Source organism: Pempheris klunzingeri, chromosome 15 (genome assembly GCF_042242105.1).
Source record: "Pempheris klunzingeri isolate RE-2024b chromosome 15, fPemKlu1.hap1, whole genome shotgun sequence".
In the NCBI taxonomy this organism is placed as follows: Eukaryota; Metazoa; Chordata; class Actinopteri; order Acropomatiformes; family Pempheridae; genus Pempheris; species Pempheris klunzingeri.
In genome coordinates, this window is record NC_092026.1 from 1,052,442 (window position 1) to 1,075,741 (window position 23,300).

Here is a 23,300-nt window from a genome sequence, read left to right on the forward strand (position 1 = left end):
AGAAATGTGAGACTTCACACATGATGGTATAGTTAATATTACCCAATAATACTGAAACATAATCAGGTCCAAACATTGAAAGGTAAATCCAATCCAGCAGAGACTGAAAGCTAAAATTCATGACTTTTTCAAGGGAGTCTGGTACTGTAACTTCGATCTGTTTATTTCCACATGTATGAAGATATACTTGGCATACTTAGTATTACTCAGTAACATTCAAAACCACAGAATTACTACTTTTTTTAATTAGCAGAAATATTCAGCTGTTATCTTCTAGATCAGATAAGACACTCTAGTCCCTCTGAGACGTAGAGGAGCACAAGTAGGAGCAGGAAAAGTGCTCGTGTTCGTTCCCTCACTGACTTCTTTAAATGCAGCGTGTGAGTTCGTGTCTCCGCCACACGGCGGCAGCGCAGCTCCACAGAGCCGAGCGGCCTGAACACATCAGTCCTGTTTACCCTCCGTTAATCTGATCGCATGGACTCCGTTACCATGACCACAGCAGCGTGAAAATGTTTAAACCCCTGAGAAATATCACATCTCAGCTAATCTGCAGATCGGATTCATCGACTCCCAGCACAGAGACGTTTGGCGTTGGGGTTCAGAGATGCTTCTGCTTCCTGGTTCGTTTTTCACTTTTAGTCTCCCTACGGGTCAAACTCCTCAAACTCTGGATCCTAAACCTCCCATAATGCACCTGGATAGGTTTATAGCACTGCACTGATCTCTTACAATGTTTGGAAATGGACAGAAAAGCACAAATAAAGCTAATTAATGCTTTTGGCCTCATTAACTGGACGGAACAAAGACACTTTGACTCTACGACCACCTTTTAATGTCGACTAGCACCACAAATGTCCTGGTTCTTCCCTCATTTTTTATTGACTTTATGCTAATTATGCTAATGAGGAACGGTAATTGAAGCATTTCTGGACAACACAAACGGGTTTAGACTGTGAGATCACCTTTCTAGGTTAACTAGAGGTAAAATTATTGTCATTTCCAGTTTTTGGTGATTAATTAGCTCATTATGCTAATTACTCAAATTACCCAGCATGCAACTCTTAGCAACCAGGCTGGCTCTCACCTGCTCAGCCTACAGGTGATATTAAAGCGCTTCCAGTGGACGATAAAGGAGTGAAATCAGAAACGGTTTCCACTGATGTGACACACAAACAGTGACTACGACACACACACACACACACACACACACACAGCAGCTCACAGAGGAAGCATGGAGGACGGCGTGAACAGGAAGGGGAGTCATGTGACCGACTGGGACGCCGCCAAATTCTCCAGGTTGAGTTTACAGTGAGCTAAAATCCCTGTTTTAGTGAATGTAGTCTGGTGGTGGTTTTACCATCTTCACATCCATGTCAGTATTTACTTCCTGGGGGGGCAAAAACTTGACTGGAGGAATTTGGCCGCTTTGTGTGTGTGTGTGTGTGTGTGTGTGTGTGTGTGTGTGTGTGTGTGTGTGTGTGTGTGTGTGTGTGTGTGTGTGTGTGTGTGTGTGTGTGTGAGTGTGTGAGTGTGTGAGTGTGTGTGAGTGTGTGTGTGAGAGAGAGAGAGATGGCACCATGACAGGGGACAGGTATGATGAGCATGAACATGTACAGGTAGGAGCTTCAAAACAGCTTCAATGTGTTAATGAACCACATGGAGGCAACACAGACAAGCAACAACCCTCATCCTCCCTCTGAGTGTGTGTGTGTGTGTGTGTGTGTGTGTGTGTGTGTGTGTGTGTGTGTGTGTGTGTGTGAGAGAGAGAGAGAGAGACAGAAATTTACATGAAACTGTAAATATTCATGAACATGAACAGAGACAATGAAACAGATAGAAAGGTTTGACCTCACTGGCATCTGAAGGACTCTCAGCTTCACTATTCTCAATATTATCATCATCATACTGTAGATGTTTGTAATTATTGGATGTTTTAACACTATTTACAGGGCTGTCAGAGAGCCTTTTATAGATATACATAAATTCCACCCATCAGAGACTAGAAACTAAAATTCACCAATTTGTCAAGGGAGTCTGGTACTGTAACTGACAGCCTTGTTATTTTCACATCTATGAAGATATAACATTAGTGGTATACTCAATATTACTCAATAACATTCAAAAAACACAAAATTACTGCTTTTTTTAGTGATGTTCGGATTAATTAATCTAAATATTCAGTATAATTAAAATTACTTGATAATACTGAAATAAAATCATGATGACAAAGTGATGCCTAATTTCATTCAGCACTAACTGAAAGCTAAAATTCCTACATTTTTCAAGGGAGTCTGGTACTGTAACTTGCAGCCTTGTTTGCTTTCACCAAATTGCAGTTCCCCATTGACGTCAACATTAATACATTTGAATAATTAGCTACAGCTGAGTTAATTGGCCAGCAGCGCAAACTTTCCATCTTCTATAGCTCATTAAGACACTGCTGCTTATTATGATTGTGTCTTTTGCCATTTTTAAATGAGTGACGTGTTGTGATGAGCAGCCACAGGGCCAGCGAGGCCGGTGATGAACACAGAGAGACGAACAGAGAGGCAGAGACAGGAAATGGAGCCGCCGCCGTCTCCTACCTTCATGGGGGAGATGTGGGCATGGGTGACGTATCCGTGCACGTTCTCGATCTGGGACAGGTTCTTCTCTGCTACCTGGACCAGCTCCGCCCCCCCAGCGTCCTCCGTGAGCTGTGGGGAGCTCTGGTCCTGGGGGGACGAGTCCTCATCGTGGTGCCTGTACTTCTGAAACACACGAAGAAGAAGAAGAAGTCGGTCAGACAACGGAGCAGAACGTATGGGGGTTAATGTCCCGAACGCCGTCTGACAGGCGGCCGCGACACAAACCTGAAGGCTGGAGCACCAATTACCTGCACGGAGGTAGTACTTTGATCCAGTACTACAGTACAAGTACCACAGTGTACAAATACTGCTTTACATGTTCTGCATTCAAAATCCTGCTCAGGTTAAAATACACAAGTATTAAAACTAAATGTAGTAAAAGTACACAAGTATTCTCAGCCTCATGTAGTAAAAGTACTGCAGTACTCTGGGCCTCCTGTAGTTGTACTATCAGTAGTAAAAGTACTGCAGTACTCTGGGCCTCCTGTAGTTGTAGTATCAGTAGTAAAAGTACTGTGTACTGTGCTGCTGTGTTTCACTTCTGCTTGTTTTCCAGGTGACTCACAGCCGGAGCTCCTCAGGTCTGAATCATCAGCACAAAATACCAACTGTTAGAAAATATCTGCTACTTCAATAAAAGGTCACAGCTACAAGAAGCCTGCGGACATAAAAACTTTGACGGAGAACTACAACTCCCAAGGTGCATTTCACCAAAAAATAATCCTGGAGCGATAAACTCTGCTGGGAAAACTGAAGTAAAATCAATTTACTGGTGGATTATCAGTGACTGGCTTCTGCTCCAGAGGCTCATGGGTAATGTAGTCTAATGGACCCATCCACTAACACTGACAGGAAAATACTTAAATAAATAATAATTGATAGTGGTGCTTGGGTAAATTATCCAGGAGAGGTTCTATGTTTGAGGAGATCATTTAGAGAAAGAGTTGGAATGGGGAAAACTCTATAAAATATTTAGTGGCAGGTATAAGTGCCCCTTAAGGCGGACACACATCTCTTCTGGGCGTCTCTGTGGACCGACAGACTTCAGTCTGCAGCAGCCTTCACATCTTGATGAGTCAGACCTTTGAGTCTTACTCATCTGTTTTCTGGCTTTGAGAGGAGAGACGATCATGTTGACAGGTGACTGACTCGACTGTCCTGCACCACGGCGGTTACATAACAGGACTCGGGCTGAGTGATGGACACCTTCAAGTCCACTGCTGAGCACAGGAGGAAGGAAACGTCCTGGAAGTTAACAGAGAACTGTGGTGTTTCTAAGCCTGGGCTCTCTCTGTCCACATCCTGGTGTCTGAGTGACTGGTAGGTGCTAAAAGTGTTGGAACTGGTCCAGTAGATCACCTCAGCCAGCAGTCATTTAGACACCAGGACCCAGGGTTAGAAAGACCAGAGTCAAAGTCAAAGATGATCAGAAACCTGGACTCACGGTCCATGTAAACGTCCTTCAGTGTTATCTCGTGTCTAGTGGGATCACACCATGTTTATCTAAAGATTCTGCATTCTGTTTTCCTCCAGAGGGAAGACGTCAGTGCCATTTTGATAGAGCAGTCTGCACCGAGCCAACAAACAGCGTGTGAAGGGCAACATCTCCATTCATCAGGCTGAGAGGCCGAGAGCTGCCAGCCCACTGATTGAACAGTTGGTTAATTCACGAAGGACGACAGCGGCTGCCAGCGAGGCGGAGGCACGGCGAACGCTTACAGATTCAGAGGTGTGAACGTGAACAAACAAGTGGACAGTCTGAAGCTCCTCGGTCTGCTGTGAACTCATCCGTCATGATGGGAAGAGCGCTCGTAAAGCTCCAACCTGGAGGATCAAGTACGACCAATACATGTCCACCAATCACAGTCAGGATCAGGCACCGACAGAACACTAGTTTCTCAACCTCAAACTATTTTTTCACATTTAAAAAGGAATCATCTGCCCGTCGTTCTGTCCTGTTCACCAGCGGGGGCTAAAACAGCCATTGGCCATTTTTTCCCATATCTGAAGCTCCTCCATCATCACGGCACTTCCTGACATCCTCCTCACCAGTTGGAGACGTGTAACCATGGAAACCCAAACCTCAAACTCATTTTAAACATGTGTCACCCAGCAAAATGAAACCCGACACTTAAACTAAACCTTTTTAACTTCACGTCGGAGCCGCTCTGGTCGCCGTCTGCCATCATCTGTTGTGTTGTTGCTCTTGATGTCACTAACGCAGTGCATTGTGGGATATTTAAGCCGGCGTCGTCTGCACTTCACATCCTGTTGGTTTCATACTGAGATTTGGGACAGACTAAAAAACATATATCTCAGGCTGTTTTAAGGACTAAATAACAAGCCAGCCTGTAGTTTTAGATGCAGCATAAAGATCTTTGCCGGTTCATTATTTACAGAGTTCATTTCTCAAACTGTCAAAACAGCCCTAAATATGGCCTCCTGTTGGTCGTGCCTAGCCGCTCTACCTCTGAGCAGTGAAAACACATTAAAATGAGTCTAAATGATCTTCTGAAGTGTGCTATCATTAACAGCTGCTGAGTGCGATGTGAGGCCCACACACTGTGAGAAAGCAGCCCGACGCTTGTTACAGAGAAATCACACCTTCCTATTAACGCCCTCTGAACAGCTCCAGATCCTCCTCCTGATTCTCAAGAAATAAAGAACCGTAATCGGGATCGAGTGGAGAACCCGGCGAGGCTCGGGCTGCGGTCAGCGGAACCTCCTCCACATTCAGCTGCAGAGACGAGGCAGGGCGAGCCGTCTCTGGGGGAACGGCGTGTTCACACAGGCCAGAAATACCTTCAGTCTCACACAGAACGCCGTCGCTGTCAGACAGAAACTACACGAGCGCCAGCAAGGAAGAAACAACCAGTTTGTTATCACACACACTAATCTGTGCCAGTTTAAGCTCCTTTTCACGTCAGACTCATCAGAGAACAGGACGGAGGTCTGCACACTTTGTTCGCACGTCTGACAGCTCATGACGCCTCCACACCGCATCAGATCAGCTGAGCCCATCCACTAAAGATCCACGGGTTTTAATAACTGATTAATCAATGAGGTGGTAGCTCCAACATCTGTGTTTAAAGAAACTTGAAAAATGTCCCAATTTGGTTTCTAAATGTCTGAGAGGTACAGAGAGAGACCTGGAAGATCCTTTTGGTTTAACCACAAACAGCACACACACCAGACTACATTCACTAAAACAGGGATTTTAGAGCTGCTGCCTCCATCAGTCAGCCTGAGTTAAATATTGTGTTGGATCCAAACTAATCCATTAAAATACACAATTACACAAATAAGCTGTTTAAAATTACTGTGTTTTTTCAATGGAGTCTGGTGTCTTTGAAGAGAGCGATGTAACAGCTGTACATGACTTAGTTGTGTTTAAAGGTTATAGAAGACTTTTAGTGGAACTAAATCGGATCGGATGAAGCCATTACAGCCATTTTTTCTCTCCTGTGGAAAACTTTCTTTCACCCAAAATGTGAGTGGACATTCCTTCCTGATGAGTTTCTGCTCTCAGTCTCTGGTTTACTGTCTTCTTCAGCACAGCAGGACGTTCATTTAGTAGATTATGGTCCATTTAGAGGAAGATACACCAGGAAGAGGGGGGCGGGGCTACCTGCTCACTGACCAATCAGAGGAGAGGCATGTCTAAACATAACCAATCAGAGGCAGGAAAAAAAAAACTGAAAACAGTCCAGAGGAAATGCAGCGGTGCAGTGCATTCTGGGTGTTGTAGGTTTTCTACCATTTGAGCAAAAGGGAATAACAACCACACTTTTATCTGTTTTCTCTGGTCATGTGGCACCGGTTTGAAAACTATTTGCACCTTCCTGCTGCACAGATGATCCAGTTTGATGAGGACGGTCTAATTGGTTCTGTGTATCTACACGCAATAAAAGAATCCCTCAGGTTAAACACCAGCAGCTCTAGAATCAAAGCGCCGGTGAGTTCGGCTCTGAACTGTTCAGGCAGCAGCAGCAGAGCTCCAGTTAATCACATGCCGTCAATCATGTTATTGGAGGATGTCTGACTCATTTTCCTCCAGAACATTTCCTGATGTGCGGCTGGGTTTGACTCTCACAGGCTGCACCGTCTCTTTAAATAACTCTTTCTGCCCAGTTAACACCAGCGCTTCAGAGGAAAACATGGTTCAAACATTTCGTTCATGTTTTCGCTGCAGCGGAGGGAGGCGTTCCGAAAAAGATCCGGCCGTGCTGTTGATCCTGTACTACAGGAGCGGGAGTGCTGGTCGAGAGCTCAGGAACAGCCACTCAATGTCTGTGTCTCTGAAGCTTTACCTCAGCATGTGCACTTGCTTTTAATGATGCCATTTTATTTTTTATTTTATTTTATTCTGCGCTGCCTCGTAACTGTTTCTGACCCATATTCATTTATTCCACCGTTGACCTTTATAGACGCTGCACTAAATGTTTTTTAATGGTTTTGTGTTGAAAAAGAGAAACGACAAAGAACTGATTGAACTTCGACGGAGGAGTTCGACCGAGGACCGACGCTGCGATCACAGACGGACACACGGACAACTTTTGAACTTTTAGACGTCCTCCATGACGGACTTTACACCCACGTTAGGTATCAGCGCCACATACGGAGAAAACACGACATAATGCTGGATTTCATTTTTAAACATCGTCTTAAACTGTTCTGAGGGAAATAAAGTTCATAGTGTTTTTATTTATTATTTCTATTGTCTTGTGTGGGGCAGATAATCCTGACAGTTAACTCCTGTCTGTGTTGTTATTCCATCACTGCTAGTAAATGAAACATTTTGTTTTGTAGATTTGTGGGAAAAAAAATTACTAAACTAAACGTTGAAGCCGGTACAGATGTGAGCGGCGTCGGCAGTAATCATCCACAAAAACCCTCCGGCTTTAATTAATTATTTTATCACAGGGAGGATTCCACTCATGTCAGGGGCCGCAGATTAAAACAGGAAGTCAGATTACACTGACGGGGTTCAGCTGGACGGTGTTAACGAGGAGCAGCGCTGCGTTAATACTGTCCATCAGAGGCTCTCAGTTTGACCCTCTGAGCTCTGAACGCTGCTGCTTCTTCTTCTGGTGACGTCGTTTCTTGGAGGACCTTCTTCTTCTTCATGTCCCTAAAATGTGTCCAACCTCAGCTAGAAGGTTCCAGAAGCCACTAAAGCAGAATGAGTGAGAAAAGACTTCAGACTGGACCACTGGGCCAAACTCTGACATATTTCCATGGACAACATTTCAAAACTTTTCCAGGACTTTTCCAGGACCTATAATAAAGTTTGTATGTGATGTGACAAAGGCTTTAGAAGGATTTAGAGTCCCATGGAAGATACTGATATACAACATGAATTCTCCAGAAAATATTCATAAAGAAACAAGAAGCACTTAAGATATAAAGATCTGTGTCCTGTTAATAATTTCTGGTATTGATTTGATATTGGAAAAAATGCCATTATTTTTTATTGAAATATTTATGTAAAAATAAATGAGGAAAGTGGAATCAATCTATAATTTTTTTAAATCATAATTTTCAGCATGAAGGTATTGATTGTTTATAGTGATTATGTCAGTCAAACAGTAATTTATTGATGGTCCCTCAGCTGGACTCCGAGGCTCTGGAGCCTGGACCTGACCTTCCTCTCCTCATGCTGCCGACACCAGGGGAAACCGAGGAAGAGGACGCCGCCGCCAAACCCAGTAACCAGCTTCAAACTTACTGCGGTGTTCGGGCCGCTGATTACGCCACACCGCCGCCACGCAAACATGACGTGACAAAACAGATGCAACAGCAAAAAAAAAACGCTGTCACATATCAACGGACTTTAGAGCTCCTACGTCCATGAAGATGGGTTTGGGTCACACACATACATTTGGCTTATTGTCCTGCACTAAAAATCCCCACTAGTGAATAAATATGCCAGGTGAACATATTCAGACAATGTAGACAAAACACATCCCCTGTTATAAGGTAACTCCAGTTTAAACCTGAGCCATTCTTTTAAACAACTGGTAGGTAGTAAAAGTGTTGGAACTGGTCCAGTAGATCACCTCAGTCAGAACTGGTCCAGTAGATCACCTCAGCCAGCAGACACCAAACGGGCTGCAATGGCTGCAACGTGATCCTTTGGGACAACTGCACCTGATCACAGTAGATCCACTAAAAGAGCTTGTTTGATCCACTGACAGGCTCAGAGTGTTATTCTAAGTGTGTGACAGCATCATGGAAAGGATCCCTACAGAGAGAGACCTGGAAGATCCTTTTGGTTTAACCACAAACAGCACACACACCAGACTACATTCACTAAAACAGGGATTTTAGAGAACAGAACACAGGAGCTGCTGCTCTGCTGCTGCCTCCATCAGTCAGTGTGTTTGTATTACTGTGTATTATTCAGATAGTGTGTTGGTTCTGAATTAACCCTTTAAAACACCAAAGTCACACAATAACACAAACACACTAACTGATGGAGGCAGCAGCAGAGCAGCAGCTCCTGTGTCCTGTTCTCTAAAACCCCTGTTTTAGTGAATGTAGTCTGGTGTGTGTGCTGTTTGTGGTTAAACCAAAAGGATCTTCCAGGTCTCTCTCTGTAGGGATCCTTTCCATGATGCTGTCACACACTTAGAATAACACTCTGAGCCTGTCAGTGGATCAAACAAGCTCTCTGATCAGGTGTGACTTCCCTGAAGGATTACATTACAGTCTGCTCACCGCCTGTTCTCGGCTGCCTTCTGATCTACTGGACCAGTTCCTACCAGGTTAAGAGCATCTCTCGAGCTCCACATCCCCACAGCGGCCTCCTCAAACCTTCAGGTGGCTTTGAGGTAACTGTTGCTCCCAACAACCCCCCCGTCAACCAGCAGCTCCGTCCGAATGATGCATGACCACAGAGCGGCAGATGGAGAAGCATCAGGAGGCTGCGGGCGAGCCGAGCCGTCACGACTCTCCGAGGAGAAACAAACACAGAGAAGCCCAGGACGGCTGCCTGAGAGCAGGACGTGGCTGAAAACAGTAAGGTCACACGTTCAAGTCCCTCTGCGGGCCACAGCGCCGCACAGCCCCAGTCCACACGGACCAACCCTGTCTACTTCTGAGGCTCTAAACTTCACTGTGATAGTAGTACTTTTACTGTGGGAGCGCAGTACTTCACTGTGATAGTAGTACTTTTACTGTGGGAGCGCAGTACTTCACTGTGATAGTAGTACTCTTACTGTGGGAGCGCAGTACTTCACTGTGATAGTAGTACTCTTACTGTGGGAGCGCAGTACTTCACTGTGATAGTAGTACTCTTACTGTGGGAGCGCAGTATTTCACTGTGATAGTAGTACTCTTACTGTGGGAGCGCAGTACTTCACTGTGATAGTAGTACTCTTACTGTGGGAGCGCAGTATTTCACTTTGATAGTAGTACTCTTACTGTGGGAGCGCAGTACTTCACTGTGATAGTAGTACTCTTACTGTGGGAGCGCAGTACTTCACTGTGATAGTAGTACTCTTACTGTGGGAGCGCAGTACTTCACTGTGATAGTAGTACTTTTACTGTGGGGGCGCAGTACTTCACTGTGATAGTAGTACTCTTACTGTGGGAGCGCAGTACTTCACTGTGATAGTAGTACTCTTACTGTGGGAGCGCAGTACTTCAGTGTGATAGTAGTACTCTTACTGTGGGAACACAGTATTTTTCTGTGTACTTTGATGTGAAGCGGTGGAGAGAGAGCGGCGCCGATGTGGCCGACGCTGTGGCGGTCCTGTGAACACACCGCAGCTTCAGCAGCTTGGTGTCAGAGCGTCCTTGAGCGAGACGCTGAGCCCACTCACTGTGGACGACAGCAGCACTGCAAATGGAAATGTGGATGTAGGAGGCAAAGAGGAGGTTTCCAGTGATGACACTGTCTGCCTCCTCCTCCTCCTCCTCCTCCTCCTCCTCCTCCTCGTCTCTCTGAGAGCTGTCGAGGAGGAGGAGGAGGAGGAGGAGGAGGCAGAGAGCCGACTCCTGCCTGCCAAAAGCTGCTATAAATAGGAGCATCACCACGGAGCGGATGTAGCAGGATGTTCAGGAGGAGGAGGAGGAGGAGGAGGAGGGTTTCTGGATGATTCACGGATGTGATGAAGAGGAACACAAGGAAGAGGATGGGAACAACCAAGCGAGGAGTAATATCCCACTACAGTCTAACTGGAGGATTAAATTCTTCACGTCCTCCATGTTTTTTCTCGTCTGTTAAAAACCACACAAAGCCTGTCGGAGTTATTTCATTCAGTTCCTTCCAGTTTACGGTGAACGTCACGTGGTCACAGCACCTGTCCCCACCTGTCCCCACCTGTCCCCACCTGTCCCCACCTGTCCCCACCTGTCCCCACCTGTCCCCACCTGCTGCAGCCTAACCTGACAAACACTTCCTCTGATTGGTAGAAGCTGAACTTCGGCTGTCAGGAGCCGTTTGATCCAAACAGTCTATAAGCTCAACAGAGATCAAGCTAATCGATAGAATGGAGGAGGACCGATCAGACGATCAGAAGAGTTTTAATCCACAATGACCAACAGAGAACAGACCGTCCAATCAGAGACCGGCAACACCCACTGTCCAATCAGAGACCAGCAACACCCACTGTCCAATCAGAGACCGGCACTGTCCAATCAGAGACCGGCACTGTCCAATCAGAGACTGGCACTGTCCAATCAGAGACCGGCACTGTCCAATCAGAGACCGGCACTGTCCAATCAGAGACCGGGAGACACACTAATAGTAGCGTTAACGAGGGGGATGTGATCAGAGGACAGAGAGGCTCCACCAGTCGGTGTTTTTCCATCAGACGTGGGTGAATCTGCTCTGTGACCATAAATGGTCTCCATCAGACGTGGGTTGTGCTTTAAAGGCCTCACACATGAAATGACCCACATTATAAAGCAGCAGCCACATCAGATCAGGATGTTTCACTAACTGTTCATTAATAAGCTGAAGGCTCCGCGGCTCCACACCGACTAACTTCCAGCACGATCTATGGAGCGCGTGGTGGTGAAAGCGGTCGATGGCAGCCGATCAATGGGACTTCATTTAGACGAGCTGCGGTCAAACTGTCACCGAGGCTGAAGTCAGAGCGGAGCGGTTAATCACAGGCGCCGTGGGAGCGTTCCCATCTGACCACGTGACCTCCGGTCTGAGATTTAAGGGTCCCTTTTCCAATCCCGCAGATTAACAATAGATACCAATCAGATCCTGATCCATGCAGAGCGGGCAGCAGTAATCGGAGCGGGTCCTGTGCCTCAGGGTTCAGAGGTCAACGCAGCACTCTGCATGATACTGTAACTCCACCCCCCCCCTCCCTACGGCGCTGAGAGGCCGTCCAATCAGAGTCAGGGGCAAAAGGTCGACTCCGTTCAACTCATTTCACTGGAGTCTGTCAGAGGACTAAAGAGGGTATAAAAGGTCTAACAGCTTCTGGTGTCCCCCTCAAACAGGTAGTAAAAGTGTTGGAACTGGTCCAGTAGATCACCTCAGTCAGAACTGGTCCAGTAGATCACCTCAGCCAGCAGACACCAAACGGGCTGCAATGTGATCCTTTGGGACAACTGCACCTGATCACAGTAGGTCCACTAAAAGAGCTTGTTTGATCCACTGACAGGCTCAGAGTGTTATTCTAAGTGTGTGACAGCATCATGGAAAGGATCCCTACAGAGAGAGACCTGGAAGATCCTTTTGGTTTAACCACAAACAGCACACACACCAGACTACATTCACTAAAACAGGGATTTTAGAGAACAGGAGTTTCTGTGTAAAATAATCAGATTTTCCCAGACTGGCCCCAATAGATTATTAAACTCCCTGTCTGGAACAGACTTCCATGTCTTTCCAGACGTTCCCTGGGAACTCTGTTGCTCTCATATTTTAATTAAACCTGTAAACACACTCTAATCCTTTGAATCATGATGCATTCACTGACACGGACACGTCTCCGTGCCAAACGATTATTGTCTGATTAATCAGTTGATCATATTATCCATTAATCAATTAGCTCGGTGAAGCCCGAGGTGACGTACTCAACGCCTCGTTTTGTCCACAAGCCAAAGACGATCAGTTTACTGTCACAGAGGAAAGACAGCACTAAATATTCACCTTTAACAAGCTGGAATCAGAGAATTTAGATTATTTTTGTTTTTAAAAGACTTTTTAAATGATTATTTAAAAAGTTGGTGTTTAGTCTGATAGTTGATGGATGCAGCTCTGGTGTGTTCTGTGAATGAACCTGCATAATGTCTGAAACAGATCTTAGACAGTACAAACACAGGACAGGAAGACCATCCACATCTATAACCATGTTTAAACCATTAATATCATACTCAGATATTAAATACTCATCACTCATGTTGCTCAGGTTAAAATCAGGTTCAGAGTAACGTAGTCTGGTGTCTGTGTCTGGTTTGACACCTGATAAAAACACTAGAGGTTTGGCTCCCGTCCGCACTCCTCTGCCAGCAGGTCGGATGTGTCGGCACGCTTTTAGTCCGTCGGTGTTTCCCTGCACAGCACATGTTGACCACACATGCACGTGCATGCCAGCCTGCCACCAACGCTCCCGGCCGGCCAATCGCGGCCCAGCACCGTCGCGGTCACGGCCTCGGATTGGCCGGTTCAGCGAGGCAGGGATGAGAGGCGTCTGGGGCGGCCTATCGTGCCGCGTCAGGTCAAACAAACGGTAAACACAGCAGCTCGGTGACGGCGAGTTAACAGGCCCCCCCCTCAGCTGCCGACTGACACGCACAGAATCTGGTTCAAATTTTGTTCATTTTAAGGGTTTGAATGAAATGTTTTCTGACTCTCAGCTCGTCTGTGTCTCTGTGTGACCGGGGGGGTGGGGGTGGGGGTGGGGGGTCGTTTCTCTTCTCTGTGGTGCGTTCACTTCCCTGCAGCGTTTCTCAGTCTCACCCACACAGGTTTGATTCCTGCTGTACTTCTTTTATTTATTTATTTTTTGATGTCAGTTGAGAAAATATCTATTTAAAGCAGCAGGAAGGGACATGTTTCTGCTGCTGCTGCCTCTGCAGCAGTGTTGCTGCTGTGATGGAGCATCAGCGGTCAGGGTTTACCGTGAGGTTGGTGGAAAACGCTGCCTTCAACTGTGGTAAACTGACAAACACCCAGGCTGTGATAGCTGATTAAAGGACTGTGCTCAATAATCAAAAGACAGACAGCAGGGGCACCAGGGTTTTGTTTAAAGCACCTTAGTTAGAATAAAACAGACCCCGACAAACCCAGCAACTGAGGTGCATTATGGGAAGTGTAGGACAGAATAATAAACAACACTATCAAAATAAGAGCCAATTTTAACTCAAGCACACAAAAAAACTGCCAGAGAGGAAAACTGAAGCATCAGCAATAGTTTCTGCCACAAGTCCCATCCTCCAGTTTCAGCTTCTCCAACCTGAGGACTTTTTGTCTTATCTGGTAATAAATGGATTTAATTTAGAGTTTGGTTAAGAAAAAGACAATTTGAAGATGTCATAAACCAAATAATTAATACTAACGTAAGATGTCAGATTAATGGATCAATCAGCCCTAATCCTGATTACTGTACGCGAGCTGCTGGTCCACAGCTGCCTCCACCGCTTTGATCGTTTGTGGTGTTGAGTGACGTTAGTGTTAGTTCATTAGTTCAAAGTCCTGCATTCTGTGGGGTAAAATCACTGTTTTTGTCAATGGAGTCTGGTGTCTCTGTAGGGATCCTTTCCATAACCGCAGTTATATCACTCTTCAGAGAGAGACCTGGAAGATCCTTTTGGTTTAACCACAAACAGCCGTTATATCGCTCTCTGCACACACACCAGACTACATTCACTAAAACAGGGATTTTACCTTGAAGAACACTGTAGTTGTTGGTCTACTGCTGCCTGAGTCGGGTGGTTTCTTTGTGTTATTGTGTGTTACAGAAATATTATGTTGGATCTGAACCGACCCTTTAGCCCTTCAAAGCCACACAACGACACACACAAACTAACTCATCGAAGCAGCAACTCCTCTGTAACAGATTTGACTGCCCAGACTCTCTACCAGACAAAAGCATTATTTTTACCTTGCAGAACACAGGAGTAGCTGGTCTAGCTGCTGTGACTTTAGTGTTTAAAAGCGTGAATGTGTCACACAGTAACACAAACACTCTGACTGATGGAGGCAGCAGCTCTAAAATCCCTGTTTTAGTGAATGTAGTCTGGTGTGTGTGCTGTTTGTGGTTAAACCAAAAGGATCTTCCAGGTCTCTCTCTGTAGGGATCCTTTCCATGATGCTGTCACACACTTAGAATAACACTCTGAGCCTGTCAGTGGATCAAACAAGCTCTTTTAGTGGACCTACTGTGATCAGGTGCAGTTGTCCCAAAGGATCACGTTGCAGCCATTGCAGCCCGTTTGGTGTCTGCTGGCTGAGGTGATCTACTGGACCAGTTCCAACACTTTTACTACCTACCAGTCACTCACACACCAGGATGTGGACACAGAGGACCAGGAGGAGAAACCTTAGTTCTCCTTAAAGTTCAGTCTCTCTCCACAAGACTCCAGTGTCCATTTCCACTTTTTAAGAATGTTGATAAACAAACAGACCCTGACGCCCCCGCCGTGACCTCACACACGCCCCCCCAAGTGACACGACAAACTCTGCTGAGGACCTCCCTCCCTCCCTCGCTCCCTGACCTCCGCCGGCAGGTGTGTCCGGATGTTTCCACCCACCTTGCAGCCGAACATGAGGGAGATGGTGCTGTTGGTGCAGGCCACCTTGCAGTGGCACAACATGGGCGAGAAACACTCCACCTTCTTCGTGCTGGGGGACATCTTGTCGGCGCCGGGGCAGTTGGCCGACAACCGCCTCCTCCGGGAGCGCTGCCGGCTCCTCCCACGCCGCCCGGCTCCTCCTGCACCTCCTCCTCCGCCTCCACCTCCAGCCTCTCCACCTCCTCCTCCACTGCTGCTGCTGCTCCCTGCTCTCACCATCCGCCCTCATTCCTCGCGTCGCTCCATCGCGGCGGGGAGGAAACGACTCCCAGAGCTCTTCCTTCATTCAGGGAGAACCTCCCCCCTCCTCCTCTCCACTGACCCCTCCTCCTCCTCCTCCTCTTCCTCCTCCTTCTTCTTCTGGTAGAATGTATTCCTCTCCCTCTTGACCTCCTCTCAGGCGTTCGCCTCGACTCGTCTCTCCCTCGTTCTCGTGTTTTGCTCCTCTCTCCCTGTTGCGTTCCCTCTCTCCCTCTCTCTACACTGACAGAGTGATGATGATGATGATGATGAGGATGAGAGCCGGGGCGAGCGAGGGCTGCTGTGTGTTTAGTGTGTGTCTCCCTTTCTCTCTGTGTGTGTGTGTGTGTGTGTGTGTGTGTGTGTGTGTGTTAAGCTTTCCTCTGTGGGGGTGTGATTGGTCTCCAGGGAGAGGGGGGTGGGGGCGAGAGAGAGGTTGGTCACATGACTCATCGGAAACGAGGAGGGATGATCGAGAGAGAGAGAGAGAGAGAGAGAGAGAGAGAGTGGGGGTGTATCCTCAGGGAAGGTAGAGTGATGTAGGACAGAGTCAGTGATGTGGAGGAGAGGAAGAGGAGGAGAAACAGACAGAGGGAGAGAAGACAGGAGGAGGAGACAGAAAGAAAAGGCAGAGGGTGGAGGAAGAGGAAGAAAAGCAAGAGGAAAGACAGATGGAGAGGAAGAGGAGGGTTTGAGCAGCAGAGGAGAGAGAGGAAGAGGAGGGGGAAAAGGAGTAGGAGGAGCAAAAAGAGGAAAAGGAAGAGGAGGAAATAGGTGGCAGAAGGAAGAGGAAGAGGAGGAGGAGCATAAAGAGGAAACAGAGGGAGAAGCGAGGACAGGGAGAGGAAGAGGAACAGGGGAAAAGAAGAAGGAAAGGAGGAGGAAGAACAGGAGGATGAGGAGACAGACAGTAGATGGAGAGGAAGAGCTGAGCACCAGAGGAGAGGAAGAGGAGAACAAGGAAGAGGGGAAGAGGAGGAGTGGAGGGCCAGAGGAAGGGATGTTAAAAAGAGGAGGAGGTAGATGGAGAGGAAGAGTTGAGTATATTAGGAGACTGGAAGAGGAGGAAGAGAAAGGATGAAGGACGAGGAGGAGAAAGAACAAGGAGGCAACAGAGGAGTTGAGGAGAGAATGGGAGGAAGAGGAGGAGAGGAAGACGATGAAGAGAGGAAGAGGAGGTGGAGTCTATCACCTTCCAAATGCAGCGAACGGAAGACAGGCAACTTATCATCATCATCATCATCATCATCATCGTTGAGAACCAACATCCTATTAGACTTTCAAAATAAAGCTTGCTGAGAAACGTCGTCTCTGTTTTGGCCTCAGAGCTTCGTGGTTACGTTCAGGAAGAGATGATGACGGTTGGGCTGAAATAAGAACGTTTGCTCCGTGAGTGAAGTCAAGTCACGTACGTTAACACAACAGCCTCGGCGTCCGGGCCGAAAGAAACCGGTAAGAGTGTGTCGGTAAGAGTGGTGGGACCATTTCAATCTGACGGCCCGACACGCCGGGTCCTCAGTTCCTGGTGGCTTCTGTGGCAGAATCCGTCCGGCCGCCGCCTGCTGGTGTGGAGGGTTATTTCCTCTCAGGCAGAGCGTACGAGCTGGTTGGCTGACGGCTGCAGTCTCCGTGGTGCGTTCAAGTGCAGCTTCTGGGACCATGCACATCAGTTTGGTGTGTCTGTGCCTTTAAGGACGCCCGTCCCTGCCCGCTACATTAGAGCTGGTTTTGTCCAACGAACACACAGCAGAGACGCTGGAACCAGGGAATGTTTGATGCTTTCTTTCTTGGTTCATAGTATATATATATATATATAAATAACTAATTCTGGTTAAACTGTTATTATACACACACACACACACACACACGGTCAAAACTGAACCGATTTAACAAATTTAAAACTCAACAAGAAGTTATACAACCTCTGCTGACTGTGATCAGGGGACAACCTCCCTCTGAGAGCATCGGCAGAGGAAACACCACCTATCTGATCAGTGTGTGTGTGTGTGTGTGTGTGTGTGTGTGTGTGTGTGTGTGTGTGTGTGTGTGTGTGTGTGTGTGATAACGAGGCAGATTTCTTCCTGGGTGGAGACGACAGGAAGCTGAGAGATTCCTCCAGAGAGAAACTACAGAAAGAGTCGGCCCGTCACTTTTATCTGATCGTCTCTTTCTGCCGGCTTTTAATTGGACGGTTTCTCTGACACACACACACACACACAAAAACACACACACACACACACACACACAGACACACAGACACACACACACACAGACAGACAGACAGACAGACAGACAGACAGACAGACAGACAGACAGACAGACAGACAGACAGACAGACAGACAGACAGACAGACAGACACACACACACACACACACACACACACAGACAGTCTGTCTCTGTGTGTTAGTCATTCAGGGTGAAGAGGAGATGAGAGAATGTGAGAAGAGCGGAGGAGAGGAAGAAGCAGCAGCTCTCTGCGTCGATACTTTAGATTCTGTTGAAGATATTCTTTAGTTTGTTAAATAACGGATACGTGATTCAAACTATCTGCACAAACCAGGACTTCAGCATCAAACGCTTCATTTTAACGCAGTTACTTGAAACAAATATTAAAATCTGATTCCTTACAGATTCAAACATGGTTTGGGGAAATGCAAATGAAACGACACACTGAGCTCCAGATCTAATGATCCACTCACATGAAGTCTTCCAACAGCAAACCAGCCGGCTCCTGTCGTCAAGTCTTAGCGGTAGCGCGGTTAGAAAGGTTTTCCTGAAGGTGGACGGTGTTTTAGCCTGTATTTGTTAGAGGTTTGCTGAATCAGCATTTCCTGTTTCAGTTCGTTCATGACGAGTTCATCCTCTGGAGAGCAGGAGCGACACGAGGACACCTGATGGATGTCCAGCTGTTTGTTTTGACGTCATGATGGCGCTAAAGAACAATGGCGACCGCAAACATTATTACACATCATTCAGGGGGGTCACTGACTTAAAGGAGCATTCTGCTGTTTCTCCCCCTGATCCTCTCTGTCCACATCCTGGTGTCTGAGTGACTGGTAGGTAGTAAAAGTGTTGGAACTGGTCCAGTAGATCACCTCAGCCAGCAGACACCAAACGGGCTGCAATGGCTGCAACGTGATCCTTTGGGACAACTGCACCTGATCACAGTAGGTCCACTAAAAGAGCTTGTTTGATCCACTGACAGGCTCAGAGTGTTATTCTAAGTGTGTGACAGCATCATGGAAAGGATCCCTACAGAGAGAGACCTGGAAGATCCTTTTGGTTTAACCACAAACAGCACACACACCAGACTACATTCACTAAAACAGGGATTTTAGAGCTGCTGCTCCATCAGTCAGTGTGTTTGAGTTATTCTGTGACTTTGGTGTTTTTAAGGGTGATTTCTGTTCCACACTACTGTGTTAAAAAAAAAACCGAAACCACAGCAAGTTATGGGAGATGAAATCATTTTCAGTTTTTTTTTTTCAAATCAGTTTTTGTCAATGGAGTCTGGTGGCTTTGAAGAGAGAGAACAAACCCTTAAGAACACCAAGGTAAAACTACTGTTTTTGGCTAACTGTTGTAGTGGACGTACTTTGGCGGCTTCCTACAAGTAAAACTGTGACTGAACTGGACGGAAGGACGAGCAGCAACAACAACACAAACAAAGAACTGATGAAAAAAACAACTGAAAGAACGACGAACAGTTGAAGCTTCCCTTAAAGTGAATTACATTTTGGACAGTTTGCACCAATTAGCTTCCGTCTGGGTGTGCTGCTGTTTGAGCGCCTCATTATCAGAGCCTGAGTCAGGACACACACACACACACACACACACACACACACACACACACACACACACACACACACACACACACACACACACACACACACACACACACACACACACACACACACACACACACACACACACACACACACACACACACACACACACACACACACACACACACACACACACACACACACACACACACAGTGCAGTCCAGCAGTGCAGACTGAGTGTTTGCAGTGACAGTGATAGCAGCTGACAGGTTCAGATGTGATGGCCTCCTTCTAAATTTACCCTGCTGCTTTTTACACATCACTCCCTACACACACTCCGAAAACCAGGACTCACACTGTGGATCTGTGTGTGTGTGTGTGTGTGTGTGTGTGTGTGTGTGTGTGTGTGTGTGTGTGTGTGTGGGTGTGTGGGTGTGTGGATGGCTTTGGGACATAACCCAGGTTCAAATATGTTTTGTCTTAAATGCTGTGTTTTGGTGTGTGGTTTATCTTATTTTGACTGTTTGTCTGTGACCGTCTGGTCCGTTTGGAAGGTTTTAAACATCCAAACATCCCCGTTAGTGACTCCAGTCAGAGAGAGAAGAGGATGGCGAGCGTCCCGGAGAAAAGAGAGCACCGTTTATCCCGCCTGCGGCCTCACTCGAGCTGTTTGAGGCTGATAAATTCATGTGTTCGTGCTCGTGTGTCTGGGGTCGGTCCGTCTGACGGCTGAGCAGGTGGCGCCCCCTGCTGGCCTCCTCCAGACGTACCAGCTGAGCGTCACACTGGGAAACCTGCTTTAGTGTCATGTTTTATTATGTAACATACTTTCTCTGCTCTGCATTGATCTTCCTCTCATTTTATATTTCTCTCATTTCTCCTTGTAGGAATCTGGTCACATCAGTATCACATTGGTTAGTTGATCTGAATCAGGTTATCAAATCTGCTTTACTTGGTTTTGCATTAAAATAATTTAAATATTTTGGGATTTTGAGGTCCTCTCTGGCCCTAGGGTAATTAATGGATTAATGGAGAAAATATTCGGCAGATTACTCAGAAACAGAACTAACTGTAATCTGATTTTCAGGACGACAGATGATTCTGGGGTTTGGTAATAAATGTATATGACTGTTACAGGAAGATGGTCAGACGACCAAAGGAGGCTCCACAGACGTGCAGCAGAGGGCAGCACATCCTCACACAGACTGGAAATGCTCCGCTCTCCACGCTGGAGCCTCAAATCCTGCTCCTTCCTCATCTTTCCTCTCTGTCTCTTTCTGCCGTCCTGTGTATTAAATCTGCTGAAGTATGTGTCAACTTTTACCCAGAATGCACCACTGAAAAGCTCAGAGTTCACGCTGAGAGCTCCGGCCCGGTCCTGAACCGCAGGCTGGGAACCTTTGATTGACAACACGTCCACAACAAATCAACAAGAGGTCAATTCCCTCGGACAACACAGGTCACAAGTTCGTCTCAACGCCTTTCTAGAAAACAGCACTTGAAACAATCAGTTGATTAATCAATTAGCTAATTGACAGACAACGAATCAGCCACTAATTTGAAAATTGCATAACAATCTTGTTTATTTTTCCAGCAGAAACACCAAAAATGATGCGACTGCAGCGAAATATGAAACGACAAAAATGTGACAAGTAACACTTGTCTTTTTACAGGGTGGTTTTTTTGTGTGTGTGTGTGTGTGGGGGGGGGACCTGCTGATCACCGTGACGACAGGTGAGTCACTGTGTACAATCCTGCCTGGATGCTGTGTGACGTCTCACCTGTACCTGCCGTTTTCTTGCCTGTGGGTGTTTTTGTCCCAGAGGACGGTCTGGCAGGGACTTCTTGTGCCCGAGTGGACACAGATGGCGAGGGGTGGGGGGGGGGGCTATCTACAGCCTCTCAGTGCCTCTCCCTACCCACAATCCTCTGTGCTCACAGGATGTCTTTCTTTACAATGCTGATGTCCAAATGGGTGTTTTTAAAGTCAGAAATGACTTTGATTATACTAATATTCACTACATTTAATAAAAATTACATTTTTAAGTCTGACCTGAGACCAGATCAGAACAGATCAGACCAGATCAGCGGATCTGCTCTGATTTATCTGCTGCATAAAGCCTCCCTCTGACTGACTGATAAACTGGCTTAGACAGCCTGTTGTGCAATGCATTATGGGTGAAATAAACCACTTCACAGAGGAGAAAACATGGCGGCTGCAACAGCGACACTTAGCAGCTGAAGATCAACACATTTTGAATCACTCATCACTCGGCTGTTCAGTTGAATGAACACATTCAGGGATCTGAGGACGGAGGACAGTTTCAGTGGCTCCGAGCGCCGGGTCAGCAGACACGTGCCTGGCGCCGCCACTAAACTCTGCAGTGACCGGAAAACAGAGCAGCGGCTAACAGACGGAAAAAGCAGGCAGAGACTTCAGGCTCCTCCTCTCCGGGGGGGTTGCGGTATAAACCGCAGAACGGGCGCTACGCTCCACCAAAGGCTCCGTCCTGTCACCGAGAGCTGGGACAGAGTTAATGATAAACGTCCCCGCTGGCGTGTTGCTTTGCGCCGCTGAGCGTCCACAAGGCGATCCAGCGATGGCCGCGTAACGACACCTCTGTGGTGACAGACGGCAGCATCAGTGAGCTCAGTGTCAGTTAATGAAACAGCACGTAAAATAAAAAGAGTGATGCTGTCACTGGTACCACAGCCTTACGACTGTCTTTCCTTCTTAATATTCAGACATCCGGACTCATTAGACCAGACTAACCTGACTGACTGAAGACCTGATGACCGAAGACCAGGACCAAGTCTAAACCTGAGTTTATGTCAGTGGCCCCAGGCTGCAGGCTGCAGGGGAAAGTGTTCACATGGAAAAGCTCTGCTCTTTGTTGGAAAACAGCAAAGTCAATCAAAACGTCGGCACTTCCTGCCTTGACAACGGCGACCGCCAGCAACACAAAGAGAGCAGCGCTCGTCGGAGACAACAACGCTGCCGGCGGGCCGGCGAGGAAAAGGAAACTCTGGGCCGAGAAACAAAGCACCTACGTGCTTCGAGGGAGAGTTCAAACACAGACGGAGCTCCTGCCTTGTTACCTCGTACTGGTGTTACAACAGGAGTTCGTTTCCTCTCGTCTTAATCGAGATGTGATGCTTTGCCTTTAAACTTTCTGTGGTATTGGAGCAACTTTGCTGAGGGCTACTGTAAATAAAACCCCTTTTTTGTTACTGTGTTTGTCTCAGTGATTCAGTCAAGTATCAAACAAGACCTTTTACGATATAAAGACAGCAGGCTTCGTCCAATCACAGCTCCTCTCAGAGAGAGAGAGCGCTCCTATTGGCTGCTCTACAAACCTTCAGGTGAGTCTGAAAGTCTGATTCAATGGAGGAAAAGTTTGTGTTCCAGCGTTGGAACAAGTGTGTTCAGTGCAGAGCGACCTGACCAGAGGAGGAGGACTCCAGGAGTCTGAGAGAGGAAGAGAAGTTCACCATGAAGCTGCTGCCTTCAGGTTCCTGCAACACCTGGATGAGCTGACGGCTTCGTTAGGGAACGTCATTATCAGACTGAGAACATCCACATGGTGGTGATTCACCAGGAGAGCAGGAGAGGAGCGGCCATGTTGGATGGTGCTAATGTTTATGTAGCTAACGCTAGCTAACGTTGCAGCCTTGAATCACAGTTTACCATCTCAAAGGTCCACACCTTAGCAAAGGGGAGTCTCATATAAGTGCTGCTACACAGGATGAAGTGCTGCATGTGTCGGTGGTCGTCTGGTGGGAGGGGCTTCAGACAAAGACGGGAGAGTTTCGCCTTTTCCAGATTTCTACGTCCTGCAGCTTTACAGATTACAACCTCATCTATTGAGAGTGAGCAGG

General features: G+C 47.0%; 1 protein-coding gene across 11 annotated transcripts in view; it reads right to left on the minus strand.

The window, feature by feature from the left end:
* Positions 1-23,300, minus strand: part of LOC139213735 (disks large homolog 1-like) — a 112,212-nt gene that overhangs the window by 49,596 nt on the left and 39,316 nt on the right. For all 11 annotated transcript variants that reach the window (XM_070844345.1, XM_070844344.1, XM_070844343.1 and 8 more), the window contains one exon: positions 2,589-2,753. In XM_070844345.1, the coding sequence (XP_070700446.1) occupies positions 2,589-2,753 (165 nt within the window). The remainder of the gene's footprint in view (positions 1-2,588; positions 2,754-23,300) is intronic.